Source organism: Balaenoptera borealis (genome assembly GCF_965194805.1).
Source record: "Balaenoptera borealis genome assembly, chromosome: 16".
NCBI classification, from domain to species: Eukaryota; Metazoa; Chordata; class Mammalia; order Artiodactyla; family Balaenopteridae; genus Balaenoptera; species Balaenoptera borealis.
Genome location: NC_138872.1, coordinates 65,382,286 through 65,401,521, shown reverse-complemented (window position 1 = coordinate 65,401,521; position 19,236 = coordinate 65,382,286). Strand labels below are relative to the sequence as shown.

General features: G+C 44.2%; 1 protein-coding gene across 4 annotated transcripts in view; it reads right to left on the bottom strand.

The window, feature by feature from the left end:
- Positions 1–19,236, bottom strand: part of VPS35L (VPS35 endosomal protein sorting factor like) — a 120,052-nt gene that overhangs the window by 87,328 nt on the left and 13,488 nt on the right. For all 4 annotated transcript variants that reach the window (XR_014236094.1, XM_082362426.1, XM_082362424.1 and 1 more), the window contains exons 5-8: positions 17,091–17,115; positions 14,394–14,470; positions 10,629–10,757; positions 4,532–4,616 (exon numbers count right to left, since the gene is read on the bottom strand). Coding sequence is in view for 3 of the 4 variants with exons in the window: in XM_082362426.1 (XP_082218552.1) it covers positions 4,532–4,616; positions 10,629–10,757; positions 14,394–14,470; positions 17,091–17,115 (316 nt within the window). In the remaining variant the exon portion in view is untranslated. The remainder of the gene's footprint in view (positions 1–4,531; positions 4,617–10,628; positions 10,758–14,393; positions 14,471–17,090; positions 17,116–19,236) is intronic.

Below are 19,236 nucleotides of genomic sequence, written 5' to 3'. Positions count from 1 at the left end.
ATTCTTATACACACTCAAGTGTGAGAACCATTGATTCAGGCAGGCACTGTGGGTCTCTGAGCTAAAACTTGCCTTAGGTGTGGGAATCTCTAACAACTGCCAAAAGCCTCCCTCCTCCAACCCAGGGGTTCTCAACCTTGGCTGAACACTCAGAGCACCTGGGGCACTTGAAAATATGCTGATGCCTGCGTCTGTTCTCAGAGATGCTAATGTAAATGATCTGGGGCGCAGCTTGACCATCAGAAGTGTTTTTAAAGCTCTCCAGGTATACAGCTGAGGATGAGAATCACTGCCCCAAACCGTGGATTCAACTTAGAAGTTCCCAGGAAGCCTCAGGGACCAAGCTCCAGTTCTCAAAGTCACCTGCCTTTGCCCTCCTGGCAGGAAGAGACCTGCAGGCACGGGCTCCCCAAGGCAGCCACACCTGATGCCAAGACAGGGCTCCTCTGAGATGAGCACAGAACCCCCGGCACTGGAACTACACGCAGTTTACCTTGGCCATCACACAGCACAGCAAGCCACGCTGGGCAACCACGTAACTTCTCATACCTCCTAGAGTGCGTGGACCGGGCTTAAGAGAACCCAATGCCTTTACTTCCTCCACAAAAAGCTTGCCATCTCTCCAAAACTAGCTTTCTTTTAAAAACGAAAGCACAATTTTTATATTTCACCTTCATACCCTAAGGCCTTTAACCACAAAACCATTTTTGGCCAAAAGAGTTTGGTGAATATTTGTTTTCCTTTGTTAAGTTAGTGGACAACTATTTTGAGAAATAATACCTGACCCTAGATTTTCTTTCTTGATTCACTTTCTTATAAATCAAGGACACTAAAATAGATCAATAACAACAGTGACAACAGTTAACAGTTTCTGAGCACCTTACTTTGTGCCAGGCACGGCTCTAAGTTGTTTACACTGACCCTGCCAGCTCCTCGAAGAGGAAGGACATCATGTGCTTCCTACACATTCTCTCATTTAATTCTCTCCAGAAATCCCCAGAGGCAAGGCCTATCATGCCCATTTCACAAGTGAAGAAACCAAGGCTCAACTTCACACAACCCTGTAGGAGGAGAGGCAAGGAATGCAGGCAGAGAGACGCCAGAGCCCAGCTCTGTGCTCACTGCGTCCAGGGAAATCCCAGCTAAAGCGCTGCAGTTGCAGACGCCTGGGGCCGTGTCCCGCATCCCTGCCCAGCAAGACGCTCCTGCCCTCGGTCAGCCTCGTTCACAACCACTGACCACCTGCCCCCGTACAGCAGCACATCTTCCTGTGGAGCAGAGAGTTAACAGCAACACATGCACAATGGACCTCAGCACTCCGAGTCGCCACCCAAGCAAGGCCAGTTCCGCCCCCTTTTTAAAAGGTGAAAGCTGCTCATTAGCCCCAAAGCATAACAAAGTGTCCTCGAGCACCTGCACATGCAGGCTGCCTCGCCCTCCTGAGGAAAGCTATTCACAACAGATCTGAACAAGGGCACCTCTGGGAATGCTTTGAATAGGTAAAACATGCCCACCATTCAAAATTCAAAAGGCTGCAGGAGGTACTCGATGAAGTTTCTCTCTCAGCCCGTCCCGTCCCATCCAGCTCACTGCTCAAGCCACCCTCTGAGGGTCCCCGCTTTTATTAGTTCCTTGGGGATCCTTCTAATGTTTCTTTAGGCATACGCAAGTGAAAACAACCAAGCGCTCTTATTTTTCCTCCTTTCTTAAACAAAAGGGACCATACTCTCTAGCAGTTCTGCATCTTGAGTATTTCACCTGATAATGTACCCTGGGGATCTTTCCACTTTGGAACGCAGCACGCCCTCACTCTCAGAGGCCTCCTTGTACTGCAGCATACAGACGTGCCATCGTTTGTTTAACTGGTCCCCTATGGACGGTCACTTGGGTTGTTGGATGAATTCCCAGAGGCAAAGTTGCTGGGTCAAAGGTGCACGCATTTGTAGTTTTGTAGAGAGAATTTCCCCCGTGAGCCAAGTACAAGAGAAATAAAGCAGGTGCTCTGACTGCAGAGAGAACTCAATTTGAGTCCCAGCGCTGCCACTCACCACCCTGGGGACTTGGACAAGCTGCTTTACTTCCCTGTGCCTCAGGCTCCTCATCTGTGAAGTGGGGATAATTACAGACCCTACCCCATAGAGCTGTTATGAGGACAGCATGACTTAAGATCACTAAAGCACCTAGAACAGAGTCAGGCCCAAGGAAAACCCTTATTTGCTGAGGATTTATCACCGTTATTCTCAACTCCCAGCCCAGCTAATTTCTGGGATACAGCAAGGACGGCAGCCATCTACACCATATCCTGGCCGGCCGAGGCATGGGACTGGGCCGCCACCACAGAGGCTGACAGAATGGCCGCCCCAAATTCCCACAAGGTCAATGTCTGGATCTGGCCAGGCTTGCAGGCTCGTCAGCATCTCAGAGCTGGTCTCACCCAGGGATGCTGACTCATGCCAAAGAAACTTGCAGGAGGCGGGTGAGGGAAACCAGAAGGCCAATGTGTCAACTCACCGTGAGAAACACAACTGTCAGGAGAACCAGACACGGCCACTGGCCTCCCTCGCTGACTGACACCCTCGCTCCCTGAAGGCAAGCTGGGTGTGAGGACAAGTCAAGGCCCAAGGGGTGTGCGATGGATATCTAATTCTGAGAGCCTAATGCACCCATCTGTCCTGGATCACTTTCCCCCATCCCCACCTCCTCCCCGGGGCCATGTCACCCTCATTTTACACCTGAAGTGCTGCATCGGCCTCCCAACTGGGCCCCCCCGTTCCACCCTCGCCCTGCAGTCTAGTCTCAACACAGCAGCCAGAGGGAGCCCATTAAAACCCAAACTGGAACTTGCGTCGCCTCTGCTCAACACCCTGGGCGGCTCCTCATGCCCTCGGGCTCAAAGCCCAAGCCCTTCCGATGGCCTACATGGCCCAGCAGGCTCTCTGGCCACATCCCCACCCCACTCGCCCCCCTCCAGCCCCCCTGGCCTCTCAGTTCTCCAAACCTGCCAGGCCTGCTCCCACCCCAGGGTGTTTGCACTGGCTGTTCCTTGGTCGTAAGCCGGCCCCACGTTGCCAGCATACGGCTCATCTCTCACCTCCTTCAAGCACTTGCCCACACACCAACTTCCCAGCGAGGCCTCCTCCGACCCCCCCACTTAAATAAAAGCGCTGCCCGCTTCATCCTGCTCTGGTTTGGGTTTTCTTCATCCGTAGCACCAATCCTTGTCTAACACACAATCGGGTTTACTTATTTGTTCTGCGAATCCTCTCTTTCTGGCACAGCCCACGAAGGCAGGGATTTCTGTTTCTCGTTTGCTGACACAACCTCAGCACCCAGCAGAGTGCCCGATGCCACCTTCCCGGATCATCTGAACCCAAAGGTCCCGTCTTTTGGCCGGGACATGTCTTCCTTCAGCCCAGTTAGCTCCCATTCCCCTTTCCTCTGGCAACAGCACCACCCCTTCTCCTCCGGGGCAACCAGCTCTGGATAACCCGCACATTTCAGCCCCCAGATCCCATAACTGGCTCAGGGACTGACGTGTGATCCAAGCCAGGCCAATGAGATGGAATTCCAGGACTTGTGTTGGAAAGCGAGGATAAAAGTTCCTTCCTTGCCCTGGGACTACTAGCAGCAAAACTGATAAAAGTTGAGGACACCTTGTGGAGCTTAAGAATGAAGCCAACCCAAGAAAAAGTACTAGGAAAAGCCAAGGTCCTGAAGATACTGTTTGAGTTCCTGAATCCAGCTATACCTGAAGCCAGAATCTACCCCTGGCCTTTTCAACATAAGCCAGTAAATACTCCCCCCTTTTCCAAGAGGAAATGAATGAGTTAGGTTTTCTATCACTTATTCTAGCTAATACACTCAGGTCCCCGGTCTCCTGCACAGAAATAAATGGGTCTCTCTGAATGATATTTCATTTTCTGACACATTTGACCTTTCAATGGGTCACAGACAAGGCTTGCCAGGTTGGGAGCCCATTGGTCCTTCCTTGGCAAGACAGCAAAGGTCTGTTCCGACCTCCGATGTGTTCAGTTCTCAGAATGACTGTCTCCTAGTTCTTGTGGGGCACCTCACTGCTGAACGTCATGTACAGCCTACAGGCTGCACGGTTTGAGCAAACTGCTAATGGCATGATGTTCTGGCCATTGACCATCACCAAGCAGCATGGAGACCTCCTGTTTCTCCAAGGGGCTCCTGGGTAATCTCTTCAGTCTAAACCTCTCTGCTGGGCTCCCGAAGATCATTCGGCCTGAGGGGTGGAGTGTGGGACAAGGGGTGGCCACAATGATGCAGGAAGACCTCATAGGAGCTGCAGCCATCATCCATGGGGCAGAGAACAGTGGCTTGGACTAAGGTTTTAACAGAGAAGACAGAAAAATGGACAAGGGTAGGGGTGGGAGTTTTGGTCTCCCTCGTGACTTACCTAGTAATTTAAACCACAGCAGAACCCAATTTAAAGCAACTCTACCATCCAACTTCTGGCAAAACAAACGTACTTCTTAGATTTGAAATGAATAAAACTAGTACTTACCAAATGTATCAAGTATGTCGGTGATAAGGACAAATTTGCTTGGGTAGAACTGAATAACACTTGTGTCCGAAAGAAGCTTTGAACACTAGAAAAAGAGAAGAGAAAAGAAAAGTCACTGTCACGTCTGACTGGGTTGGAACACTCCAGGCCTGGAAAATTGAGGATTTCCACAAACAAGTGCAAGTGTATACCCTGTGCCAGGCCTGGTGCTAGTCACTGGAGGTATAATGACAAGCAAAACCACCGTGCTTTTGACAAAGGGAGTCAACTCTGCTCACAAGAGAGCCTCTTAATGAAAGGCACCATCACCTCCCTCAGGAAAGCCACAACTCAGGAATCTTATCCAGAGGGTCTGAACTAGGGTCAGCACTCGGTCACTAGAGAAGTCAACCAGCGTCCCTGCTGGTGACTCCATCTTTTCAGCATTGCCTCCTCTGGTTTATTTCAGAATGGTCTTGATTCTTAAAGGTTCTTTTCTATGAAATGACCCCATAGGCAAATCTCCAGGGTTTCTTTTTTTTTTTTTTTTTTTTAATTTTTTATTATTTATTTATGGCTGTGTTGGGTCTTCGTTTCTGTGCGAGGGCTTTCTCTAGTTGCGGCAAGTGGGGGCCACTCTTCATCGTGGTGCGCAGGCCTCTCACTATTGCGGCCTCTCTTGTTGCGGAGCACAGGCTCCAGACGCGCAGGCTCAGTAGTTGTGGCTTATGGGCCCAGTTGCTCCGCGGCATGTGGGATCTTCCCAGACCAGGGCTCGAACCCGTGTCCCCTTCACTGGCAGGCAGATTCTCAACCACTGCGCCACCAGGGAAGCCCTCCAGGGTTTCTTAAACTAGCATCTATTATTTATACTCACTCTTAAATTTCCTTCTAAAAGGAAACGTGACAAGCTTCAGAGAGTTACATGTTTCTCTGGAACTGTGCTCTGCAAGCCAAGAACATTTTGGCTTGGCAGGGAATTCCTCAATCCCTCTGCCATCACTCACGCCAGAGGGCCATCGAAGTGTTCAGGCCTCATAATGGAAGATGGCAGCCACACAACGTGGCCCCGAACACCCCAGATGAAGTCATCTTGTATAATCAGAAACAAAAATCTATCTCTACTTTGAAGAACTAGAAGTAATGCCCTGAAATCTTTGCAAATTCAGAAGTCTGGATAAGGAACTAGATAACCTTGCCATATTTTATCAGACAGGAAAAATGTCACGTTAAAAAAAAAAACTATTTGGACATTTAGAAAGGGTCCTTTCATATGTATGCGCTTCCAAAGTGCACAGAATGGCTAGAAAGTTCATCATATCAAGATGTAGGCTGACATGTGTTTTCAGTTTGGCTTTGTTACACAATATCTAAATTATTACATTCATCAAGTTTCTCCTTAGCATTATGTAACTAAAAGTAAACAATGTGTCTAATTTGTAAAACATCCTCTCATAGCCCAAATGTTATTTGGGGATTGGAGCTGAGGGGTATGTAAGCTGTTAAAACAATGGCAATGACACCAAATGTGGCATTTGGATGTACACAGAACTCCATTTCCTGACACCTTGCTTTGTGTTTTTCACATGCCCTTTATGAGAGCTCCAACTTAAACAACTACCCCATGAGATTTCAGGGCTTGGAAAAAACAAACAGTTCTGAATCCTAGAGACTGTTTACAATACACAGCTCTTGGTTCCTAGGGAGGTGACATCTCCTGAGCTCCTACCCAGAGCCCCTCAGAGATGGGTTACTGCCCACTGGTGAGGTGAGAGGGAGAGAGAATTCAAACAGAAGATTTCAAATTAAACACAGCTGGCATTTCCCAACACCTGTGCCCTGATTCGTCTCCCAAGCTGGTGTCACAGAACGTGTGTTTTATAAAGACAATAGGAAGCAGAAAAAATTTTTTAATCCAAAGTTAAAATCATAATAGTGTCATAAACTGAAGTTACCTTTTAAATCACTATTTTGAAAAGTCCACAGTTTTTTGTAAAGCTTTGGTGCAGTTTCCTAAACCAATAAAAACCAGGCACCCCAGGGTATGTGTTAAAAAAACAGATTCCCTGCTCCAAAATCAGTATTTTCAACAAGGGCCCCAGGTGACTGCTGCACTGAAACAAGCCCAGGACCCACTGGGTTCCTGAGATCCACAATCTGCACCACATTCTGAATGAAATGAGCGTTCTACAAACCAAGGGTTCTCAGTTTCGCAATCATCTGCGGAGCTTTGTAAAATAACAGTGCCTGGATCCCACTCTCAGAGATTCTGATTAAGCTGGTCTGGGGTGCAGCTTGGACATCAGGATTTCTTAAAGCTCCCAAGTGATTCTCATGTGCAGCCAAGGTTGAGAACCATTGTTATAAACATTTCCTGAGCAACTAAATGATAAATTACTCTGCCTGAAATACTTGCTATCGAATTTATTAACACTGTGGAAAAAATACTAAAAGAATGTTTTTCATTTGTTTCCAATTAGCAATATTCTAGAAGGAAACTAGCAGTTCCTAAAATTAAGTTGGAATTAAAAACCAAACATTTGAACCGAAGCAAATGGATAAATTAAAAGATAATCTATGGTTCAGCATAAGAAAGTATGACTAGATGGATGGATAGAAGGAAGGCAGGAAAGGAGGAAAGCAGACTAATTAATCAGAGGACAATTACTGCCCACAATATGTATTTTTTAAATCCTAAAAATCAGTAAGAAAGGTACAAATAACATAATGGAAAAATGAGCAAAAGGAATCAACAAAAGGCATTTTACAGAAAAGGAAACCCCAATGGCCAATAAACATGTGAAAAGATGCTCAATCTTATTATAATCGGGGAATTGCAAATTAAAACCACAATAAAATATGATGTTATTACCTCCTAAATTGGAAAAATTAAAATAGAAAGTCTGCTCATTCCAAATGTTGGTAGGCCACTGAATAGCACAGACTCTCACACTCCCACTGCTACTACAGTGCAGGCTGGCACAACCACTGCGGAAAATAACTTGGCATTGTCTGGAAAAGCAGACAAGGCACACATCCTACACCGAGCAATTCCACTTTCAGGTATGGGCCTTCATCTAGAGAAACACTTTATATGGTCACCAGCAGACGAGACCAGCGTTCACAGCAACATCGTTCATAATAATGAAAAAAGGAAAAAGAAAAGAACCAAATGCCCATCAACAGAATGAATGATACATAATTTATGCATCAGTAGATTAACTCTGCTTCAGATGGCAAATCTCTCCAACTGATCTATAGGGTCAGTACAATCCCTATCAAAATCCCAAAGGTTTTTTTTTTGGTAGAAATTGACAAGCTGATCCTAAAATTCATATGGAAATGCAAAGGACCCAGAAGAGCCAAAACAATTCTGAAAAAGAAGAACAAAGTTAAAAGACTTATACTACCTCGTTTCAAAACTTACCATAAAGCTATAGTAATCAAGTGTGGTACTGGCATAAGGACATACCTATAGATATATGGAATAGAATTGAGAGTTCAGAAATAAACCCTTACTTTTATGGCCAATTGACTTTTGACAAAGGTGCCAAGATAAGTCTTTCCAGCAAATGCTGCTGAGACAACTGGATATCCATATGGAAAAAATAAACTTAGACACACCATACATACAAAAAAATAATTCAAAATGGACCATATAACCTAGATGTAAGAGCTAAAACTATAAAGCTTCTAGAATAAAACACAGGAAGAAATTCTCACAACCCTGGGTTATGAAAAGAATTCCTAGATACAACTCCAAAAGCATGAGCCAAAAAGGAGAAAACTGATAAACTGGACTTCATTAAAATTAAAAACTCCTACACTTCAAAAGATACCATTATGAAAATGAAAAGACAAGCCATAGACTAGGAGAAAATACAAGTAGATCACATATTTGATAAAGAACTCATATCAAGGATAAAGAATTATTACAACTCAACAAGAAGACAAACAACCTGATTTTTTAAATGGGCAAGTCTTGAATAGACAGTTCACTAAAGAAGATATAAAAATGGCCAATAAACATATGAAAAGATGCTCAACATCATTAGTCAGTAGGGATATGCAAATTAAAACCACAATGAGATACCACTTCACACCCACTCAGATGGCTATAATCAAAAAGACGGACAATAACGAAACGAGTGATGGAAAAGTTATAGAGGAACTGGAACCCTCATACACTGCTGGTGAGAATGCAAATGGTGCAGCCATTTTGGAAAGCAATTTGGCCGTTTCTCAAAAAGTTAAACATAAACTTACCATATGACTTAGCAATTCCACTTCTAGGAATCTATCCAAGAAAAATGAAAATATACGTCCACACAAAGACTTGTATGCAATTGTGAACAGCGGCATTATTCATAATGGCTAGAAGTGGAAACAACTTAAATGTCTATCAACTTGTTAATGGATAAGTAAAATGTGGTTATGCATGCAGTGGTATACTATTCAGCAGAAAAAAAGGTACAGAGTACTGATATCACAACATGGATGAACCTCAAAAACATGGTAAGTGAAAGAAGCCAGATGCAAAAGATTACATAATGAGTGACCCCATGTACATGAAACGTCCAGGAAAGGCAAATTCATAGAGTCAGAAAGCAGATCGGTGGTTTTTCTGAGGCTGAAAGTGGCAGCAGGGTTTGAGTGCTAACAGGCTTGAGGAAATTTGGGCAGGGGGTGGGGCGGGGGGGCAGTGGCTATGAAAATGTTCTAAAACTGGATTGTGTAATCGCTGGGCAACTCTATAAACTTACCAAAAACATCACTGAATTGTACATTTACAATGGTGGATTTTAGGATATGTAAAATATCCTCAATAAAGCTGAAAAAACAAACAAAGTAAAACCTTACTGCAGAGGAAATAAGGGAAACTGCTCATTTCTCCATATTCTGTACCTTGACTAGCTTTTTGGGATAAAGAAGGCAGTCTTTAAAGCATTGAAAGTCAAATAGTTACGATTAGCTAGATGTAGAGTTAATTAAACAGTTTCATGATTATTTTCTTTGGGAAGACATGAATCAAATCTCCTCCAGATGTAAAACTCTTAGAAGTCACAGTTCTATACCACAATACTCTATGGAGAGATGTTGCCAACAAAAATATTTTGAAGAAGCTCTTGTTAGTTTAGATATTCTCTCACTTGAGCCACTCAGCAAGCAGCCTCCATCACATGCCTGCAGGATGAGAGAACCCTTCTTCAGAGTATTTGCTTTGTCAACTAACAACAGTGATGGAAGGGAAAAGGGCTTGGGTTTGCCTCTGTCATGAACACCAAAAAAATAGCACCTGCCATACAAAGTGTCATCTTAAAAGACTTCAAGTACCCAGTGTAAAGACTCCCAGAGTAAGAAAACAAATGTCACATTCCCATGACAATAAACAAGAATGAAATCTTCTCCTTCTGAACTAAAATGGCTGTTCAGAAATTCTCTATTAACTCTGCTCTGAAAAGCATAATGCATACATTATTCCTTTTACAGTGTACTTCTGAGCATGTTTTGCCAAGACAGGATGATCTTAAGAGTCAAGAAACAGAATAAGCTGTTTTCCCTCTGGAACTTGCTCTTGTGATCCAAGAGTTGTCATGGATTAACAAATTCATCAACAAAGATGATTCAACAAACATACCTCTCTTAACACTGTATATACATTTTCTTTGTCACATCATTATGCAGAACATGACCCCAAAATGCATATATCAGGGACACACAACCATTAGTTCCAAAGATACAAAGAAAATCTGGTCAAGGAAACCCAAAAGACAGTTGATCAATCTTTAGTCTACACAAATCATAAATGTGGCAGGGGATGTAACAAGGCCAATGAACTGCACAACCCAGGGGGGACATCAGTAATTCTGTAATCTAGGGTGAATTTCCTGGAATTGTACAGTGCACAACCTATGCAGCTGCACATGGTGGCCCTGGGATTAGCCATCTCATAAAAACACTGATTCATAATTATGGCCTTTCACAGGAAGTACGTGAAAATAGAACAGATGAAAAAATTAGGGTAAGACCCTGAAGGCAGGCCTCTGAAAACCTTAATTATCCACAAAGGAATTTTACAAAGGAAATTCTGGGGAAAAAAAAAATCACTCGACCTGACCTGGATGACTATTTTTAGAGCCTTCACTTTCTGGTCCGAGGCCCAGGCGTCCTTCAGTGACTGGTTGAGCTCCTCTATGCGGTTCACATAATCCTGTTGAGTCAAATTCAACAGCTCCTTTTGGGATCCCTGTGGGCAGAAAGTAGAAAGATACAGGCACAGAAGAAAAAACACTGTTGGACTCCCCCCTCGCCCCCATGAACAATACTGAGTATTAGCTGAGTTTTGGTCTCTAAGTTGTCCTCATATCCTGACCAGGATTGATAGTTCTGTCTTGTAATCAAAGAGGTTCTTTGAGTTTTCTGCAAAGACGGCTAGAGGGTAGTGACTGAAAAACTGGCCTTGAACACAACTCAGACCTGAGCCCATTCCCAGCTGAGCCACATTCTAACCGTATGATTCTAGGTGAGCTGCTTTCCTCCCTGAGTCTCTTCTGTGAACAGTGATAACAGGACTTACCTTATTCAACAAATAGTTATTGGGGGTTATTGTGTGCCAGGCAAGTATGGTATACCAGATGCCCCAGATACAAAGGTGAGCAAACAGACATTGTTTCAGCATTAATGGAGTTTAAGGTACAGAGGACAAGATGGACATTAATACAAACTGAGACAAATGCTCGGGGAAACAATTCTACAAAGACACATATCATAGTTCTCTGAATCTGAGGTGCCCGTTTTAAGAAGCACAACTGTTTTATGTACCACTAAGGAAGAAAAACTGCCGATCATGGACATGCGCCAATTGAGAGACACAGTCCAATTTCAGGGATATTCAAATGTTGGGGGAAAGGCTCATCTCAGAAATGGACTCTAGAATGGTGGTCAAGAATGGTTTCCTGGAGGAAGTGATGCTTGAGACAAACTCTCAGTGGTGTACAGGTGTTAACTAGGCAATGGAGGGTTGTTAACTAGACCAGGGAGAGAGCATTCAGGACAGAGAGCAGACCCAGCAAAAACCCATGGCAGAAGAGGGCAAGGTCATCACATGGATGAAATATTGTAACATATGTAAAGACCTGGCACCACCCGGCACACAGTACATGCTCACTAATCCTTGCCTACTGCTAAGATGCTGACTGCACAGCTCACAGGAGTGAGGGTCATGCTAACCCACATGAGGAGACCAGGAACCAAATCTTTTTTATATGAATGTTGCCTGGAATCCAAAGTAAAGAACTCCTTTTTTTTTTTTTAATTGAAGTATAGTTAATTTACAATGTTGTGTTAGTTTCCGATGTATAACAAAGTAATTCAGTTATACATATAGATACTCTTTTTCATATTCTTTTCCATTACAGTTTATTACAAGATATTGAGTATAGTTTCCTGTGCTATACGGTAGGTCCTTGCTGTTTTTCTATTTTATATATAGCAGTGTGTATATGTTAACCCCAAACTCCTAATTTATCCTCCTGCCCTTTCCCCTTTCGTAACCATAAGTTTGTTTTCTATGTCTGGAGCCTGTTTCTATTTTGTAAATAAGTTCATTTGTATCATATTTTAGATTCCACACATAAGTGATATCATATGATATTTGTCTTTCTCTGTCTGACTTACTTCACTTAGTATGATAATCTCTAGGTCCATCCATGTTGCTGCAAATGGCATTATTTCATTCTTTTTTATGGCTGAGTAATATGCCATAGTATAAATACACCACATTGTCATTATCCATTCATCTGTTGGACATTTAAGTTGCTTCCATGCCTTGGCTTTTGTAAATAGTGCTGCTATGAACACTGGGGTGTATGTATCTTTTAGAACTAGAGTTTTCTCTGGATATATGCCCAGGAGTGGGATTGCTGGAAGAACTCTTTATTAAAGGAATACAAGTAGGAGGTTCAGGAAATCTGAACTGATCCCAACTGGTCACTTGAACTGTGAGATAGGATCCTCCCTGCCCCTCTGCTGTAGGAGGAGCCACGTGACTAGTTTGGGCAAATGCGTGGTGAATAGAGTGGCATGTGTCCCCTCTGGGCTGAGGCAGTGAAAAGTGACCCTTTCTTCAGCTCTGCTGTGACAACCCTGGAGCCATATGTTGAGATGGCAGCACCATGAGATGGTGGTATGTCTGTCACCTACACTGGACGAGTAATGTGAGGAAGAAATAAACCTTTGTTATATTAAGCCACTGAGATATGGGGGTTCATTTGTTACCACAGCACAACCTAGTCTTATCCTGACCAATATGCTATGTTAACCTGGAAGCCATGGGGCAGCCATGTGCTCCTGTGAGCAGGGAGAAGCAAGGAAACCAGTCTGCAGGAAAAAAAAAAAAAAGGAGAACTAGAAAGAGTCTGGAGGCTACACGGAAGCAAGAGACACAGAGGACAGCTGCTGGGGTTCTGGGTGGTTTTTCAGTTCCTGGTTCCAGGCCACTGTGCCCTTGGGTTCAGGGTAGTGCCCCAGTATCCTTCAATACAGTCCTTATTTTCCGTGTAAGCCAGCTCAAGTGACTTTCAGATACTTAACAGACAAAAGAGCTTTGATAAAACCCTTAGCAATTCCCTTCCTACCAGCCAAGGTTGACTGACGACACGCAGACTGAGGCTCTCGGGCGCCCTAATTCAGAATATGTCATTTCTGAATTGGAAAATAAAATATTGGACTATTAGGCTCTGCTGAGCACCTAACAACTCTGGTCTTAGAGCTGGAAGGACCCTGAAACTGGGGCAAGATGCAGGACAGAGCAATGGCAACTGCCATTATATGGACCTCTGTGGATTTCAAAGCATTCCCATTCAGCCTACACAACAATATTTTTTATCCCCATTTTACAGATGAGGAAATGGGTATAGGAAGATGAATGCCCAAGGGCACCCTGTTAATAAGCAGTCAAGCTAAGGCCTCTAGACTCAGAATGGTGACGGTGACAGCAGCTAACACTTGCAAAGCATGTACCATGTGCTGGGTGCTGGTCTAAGCACTTCACATACATTAACTCAGGTAATCCCCTGTAATCACCCTAAGAGGCAGGTACTAGGTAGCACCCCCATTTCATAGATGAGTAAACTGAGGCACAGAGCTCAAGCTCTTAAGCACCTTGTCCCAAATTACAGAATTACCAAACAGTAGAGCCAGGATTCAAACCCAGGCAGTCTGGCTCCTGAGTTTGCCCTCTTAACCCCCATGTTATGCTGCCTCTCTAAATGATACTCCAGAGGATGCAAACTCACCGTCTCCAGGGGCCAGGCTAGTAATGTTTATGAGTGAACTGGGCCAGGGAGGACCATGCAACCTGGACAGTACACACCCAGGTTAAATGCAAGAATGTGAGCCCACAGTTAGGTGGAATTTAAGAGAAGTCAGAAATCTGGATTTTTAGGTTAAATTTACTAATTTTTATGAGTTGGCAAGAGTCATGTTCTTTAAAAGCACGTGCAGGCTAATTGAAAGAGTTCAGCAGCTGAGCGACCATGCGCAGCCTCTGCAGCAGGCATGACCGTTTTACACTATACGAGGCGGCTTCCTGGGAGATGGCTACCATTGGCTTTCACGGTTAGACCCTGTCCCCAGACACCCGGGGTTTGCTCAAGCATCACAGTGAGAAAAAAGCCTTCAGAAAACCAGCCCAAGGAAGGCTCCCGTGAGCTTGACCAGCCGCGCCACTGGCATCTTTCCCTGGATCAGTTGGTGCCTCAGGAGGACTGAACACAATGCGCAGCTCGAGAATTAATCAGAGAGCAGCCACCGAGGCTGACCTCACCTGGCAGAAGCACGGGAAACCCCGCCCCTCCCTGGATTCAACAACTGACTTGCTCACCTCCTCAAAATCATCCAGCTCCTCCAGCCTGGTCCGAACCTTCTCCGACATTGCGGATACGGCAGTCCCAGCTTTGCCTAAACAGAATGGATTCATGTCACACAGGTGGCTTTCCTCTGTCACCAATACCCCCAGAGGAAGGCATCTTTCACTCTACACTTCATCATGAATAAAGAGGCTGGGGAACAACTTCATTACAGAAAACTCCCTGAGATTTTGAAAGCAACTTCCTTACGTAACCAAAGTTTCATCAGAAACATTTCTGCTTAGGAGCTGCCCAAGGGAGTGCAGTGGGCCAGCCTCAAAAAGGTTCTGCGACACTTGATATTTACAAACTTTTCACTGAATCATTTGTTTACTCCTAAAGAAAGGCGGTCCAGATAAGGATGCCAAAAATCCGTCATTTAATTGTTTTCCGCAAACAAAAGGCCCTCTCAGGCTCATATTCACAGTGCAGAAGTGTGGTACTGACAACTAACAAAACAACAAGCCCACTGTCCACAGGTGGAAACACTAGGGCTTCAAAGCCGTCTCTTCAAGCAAACAGGACTAGTGAGCCTCCTTCCATCATCCGTAGCACAACTCTTCCCATCAGCAGGGAGTGGCGGGGAGAGAAGGAAAGGACTCCAGGCCACGGGCCAGTCACAGGACAGGGCTCTCTGGCCAGCTGGCTGCTGCCCTCCAGAGCCTCCTGTTTCAGAACCCTTTCTCCATCTTAAGGGTGTTTCTGTTCTAGACCAGAGGTCTCCTTGCTCCTGCCTACTGAACTCACCCTCAGAAACTAAAGTTTACTCTTTTAAGGCACTGGTTTCTTAGCTCTGGTGTAAACTCACAGATTTGTCTGGGATCAGCTGAGAGCATGGTACAATTATTTAATTACTAACAACTACTAAAATTAAAAAGTTTCCAAATAATTTGATATTTTTTTACCTTACTTCTACTTTTCCCTTCATTGTGAAATATAGTACAGAACATGCATATATGTACATTTTAACAGATAATTATAAAACCTTTGTAGCCACCACCCAGATTGTACACTGTCTTGCTTCTTTCATTCACCACTGACTTTAGTTCATGAAGTTTACCCCTATCATTGCATAAAGCTGTAGCTCACACATTTTCACCACTGTTTAGTATTTTCCATTGTGTGACTACATCACAGTTTATTTCTTATTCTACCGTCAGTGGATGTTTGGGTTGTATCCTGCTTGGGGCTACTATGAACAACATGCTATAAACATTTCTGTGCATGTCTCCTGGTTCATATATGCATGCATTTCTTCAGGGTAGTTTCTCAAACTTTTACAGGAATCACTTAAGGATGTGTTAACATGCAGATTCTGATTTTTACTAGGTCTGGCAGGGCCTGAGACACTGCATTTCTAATGAGCCCCTGGTGACGTCAATGCTGCTGGTCCTTGGACCACACTTTAAGAAACATGGATTTGGGCAGAGCTGAAAAAATGCATTCTATAAAAGGCCATATATAAGTATTTTAGGTTTTGTGAGTCATACAGTCTCTGTCACAACTACTCAACTCTGCCATTATAGCACAAAAGCAGCCATAGACAATATGTAAACAAACCCGCATGGCTGTGTTCCAATAAGACTATTTACAAAATCAAACAGTGGGCCAGATTTGGCCTCCAGGATATAGTGTGCCAATTTCTGACCTAGGGTATATCCTAATAGTGGAACTGCTAGGTCAAAGGGTTGGCCCATCTTCAATTTTAACAGATAATGCAAAAGTGCTTTACACAGTGGTTGTGTCATTTTACACTCCCACCAGCAGCACATGAGCATTCCTGTTGCTCTACACTCTCACCAGCAAATGATATCGTCACTTTCTGATCTCTCCAAACTGGTAGATATGCAATGCTATGATTTACTTTTTTATGGTTTGGGCTCAAAGTTATACCCATAACAAAGGTGCTCCGACTCTCTTGATTTCTAATGTGCTGTCTCAACCTGCAGAGAACGAGGAGAGTTGCAGCTGCCATACCAGCGATTTGCACATAAACCACGGCTGTGCTCCTCTGCACCCCAATGATATAGGATCTAAGACAGTGGCTTCAGAATCACCCAGGAGCTTCAAAAGCGGAATTCCTGGGTCCCCTTCCTCAAGATTAATTCAATAAGTGGAGTGGGGCCCAGTGGTCTATATTTTTATGAAATATATATATATATATATATACACATATATATATATTCCTCAGGTGACTCTGCTGAACAGCTAGTTTGAGACACCCTGGTCCAGACTGTGTCTTGGCACAAGAAATTGAGAATTGCCGTATTCAGGGACCAGTGGCTGATAAGACTGAGTGTGTGACTCCCCTCACCGGTGCATCTGTGTTTTCACAAGTGATAAAGACTTAAGGCAAAGGAAAGGATCTGTAGAAGGGAGAATTTCAACCATTTCCCAGCCAGTGAGGAGGCACACAGATGGGAGACTACTGCTCTGTAATCCCAAAATCAAGCACTGAGTTTCTGTTTTCCTCCTAGTCAACTCTTTGGTCTTTTCTTTTTCATTCGTCATCTAAATATGTATTTTGATTCTACTAAGTCTATACATAATCTAGGAAATAATAGCTTCAATTGAATTAAACATCAGGATTGGATGTTTTTTTCCTTTGGAAAATTATATTAAAAGTAATGGGAGAATTCCCCATCAAAACAGTAACAACAGCAAAAACTCACCTTTTTCAGATCCCATAAAAAGATTCTGCAGAGGCAAAAAATATGTTAATATTTTTTAAAACTTACTGGATCCTGTGACAAAAACTTTATTGTTCAAGCAGCACTAAGACAACATGATCCATCATTTTCCAACAAAGCCACTTATTTATCTAAATGAAAAACAGAACTATTTATTCAAAGGAAGAAAATACAGCTCACTAGAAACTACTAGAGATTCAAATTTCTACTCATTTCAGGACTCTCAAAATGAGCCCACAGAAAGCAAAATTTTGAGACAATGGTGGCAATGTGAAAGCATTTAGCTTACTCTAAATCAGGGTTTCACAACCTCGGCAATACTGACGTTATGGGCTGGAAAATTCTGTTGTGGGAGGCTGTCCTGTGCACTGCAGGATGTTTAGCAGCACCCCTGGCCTCTACCCACTAGATGCCAGCAGCACTCCCACAGTTGTGACAACCAAAAACGTCTTCAGACATTGCCACATGTCCCCTGGGGAGTAAAACTACTCCTGGTTGAGAATCACGGCTTTATATTAAATCAGTGCAATCAGAAAACAGTAAGAAAAAGAATTAAATAGTCCAGCAATTCTTCCACCATTCTGCTTAACAAGTATAGACTCTGGGAGAAGGGAGCAGAACCTTCCTAGTCGCTACTGAGTTCACCCCTTCCTCCCTGCTCACAGCCCCGATTTTTGATGGGTGCACTGTGTATAGCCCATGACTACCTTCAAGACAAATGTAACTGGACATGTTGAGGGGACTCCAGGAAGTGTTCTTTTTTTTGGCCGTACCACTCGGCATGTGGGATCTTAGTTTCCCGACCAGGGATCAAACCCGAGCGCCCCCCTGCAGTGGAAGCGTGGAATCTTAACCACTGGACCACCAGGGAAGTCCCAAGGAAGTGTTCTTGAATGAGAGAGGATGCATCCCACTTTCCCCTTTCCGCCTTCTAACAACTTGGACATGAGGTAACACCGAACATGACAGAGCAGCAAGACAGAAAGAGCTGGGTCCCTGATGACTTTGGAGCTCCACAGAGTCCTGGACTATCTGCCTCTAGACTTCTTTCCGGTATGAAGACAGACGAACATCTCTCTTCTTTAGGGAGGGCTTCAGTTACAAGCTAGTCCTTGATGACATAAGCATTAACCTGCTTTCCCCGGTTGAGCGACTTGCAGAGTACAAGGTAAGCCTCGGGCACTAGCCAACAACTTGACCTAGTGAGCGCCACCCAAAGAAACAGTGAACTTCCAGCCCTGGCAGAAAACCCACCAATGCGACTCCCTGAGCAACAGTAAGAAGTTAACCTTCTTCAGGATGGCATTCTCCTCCCCTCGTAACTCTCACCTCCCCCAGAGACAGGACTCTGCGGCTCCAGTTCTTTCCCTGAACTGTGCCTGATCCCCGATTCTTAACACATTTTTTGAGAAACCGATTAGCACGTTTTCTCCCAACTAACACTGACATAATAACTGAAACTTACAGAACCTCGGCGTTGGGGCAACATAACTGTGATACTGTGATTTATAATAAGAAATATATGTTTAGTCTTTGTCCCAATTCCTGGCACAAAGCTCCTAACCCTTGGAATTTCCTAGGTGAGAGAACAATCCAGGAGTCTTCTGTTCCTTTTAGGAAGCACTCTCCTGTGATTTTTTGGAAGTACCTAAGGATGGAGGCTGGCTGTCAGGGGAACCAACCACATGATTAGAGGGTGGACACTTTCAGTCCCACCTCCCTGATTTCTGGGGAGGGGAGAGGGGCTGGAGGTTGAATCAAGCACCAGTGGCCAATGATTTAGTCAATCATATCTATGTAAGGAAGCCTCCATAAAAACCCAAAAGGACGGGGTTCAGGGACCTTCCGGGTTGGTGAATCAGAGCACATCCACATGCTGCCGTGCTGGACCCCAAACTCCATGGAAACAGACACTCCTTTGTTCAGGACCTCACCCTAGGTATCTCTTCATCTAGTTACTGGTTCATATCCTTTAATATCCTTTGTAATAAACCAGTAGTCTAGTCAGTTCTGTGAGCCACTCTAGCAAATTAATTGAACCCAAAGAGGTGGTCATGGGAAACTCTGATTTATAGCTAGTTGGTCAGAAGGCAGGTAACAACCTGGACTTTTGATTAGCATCTGATGT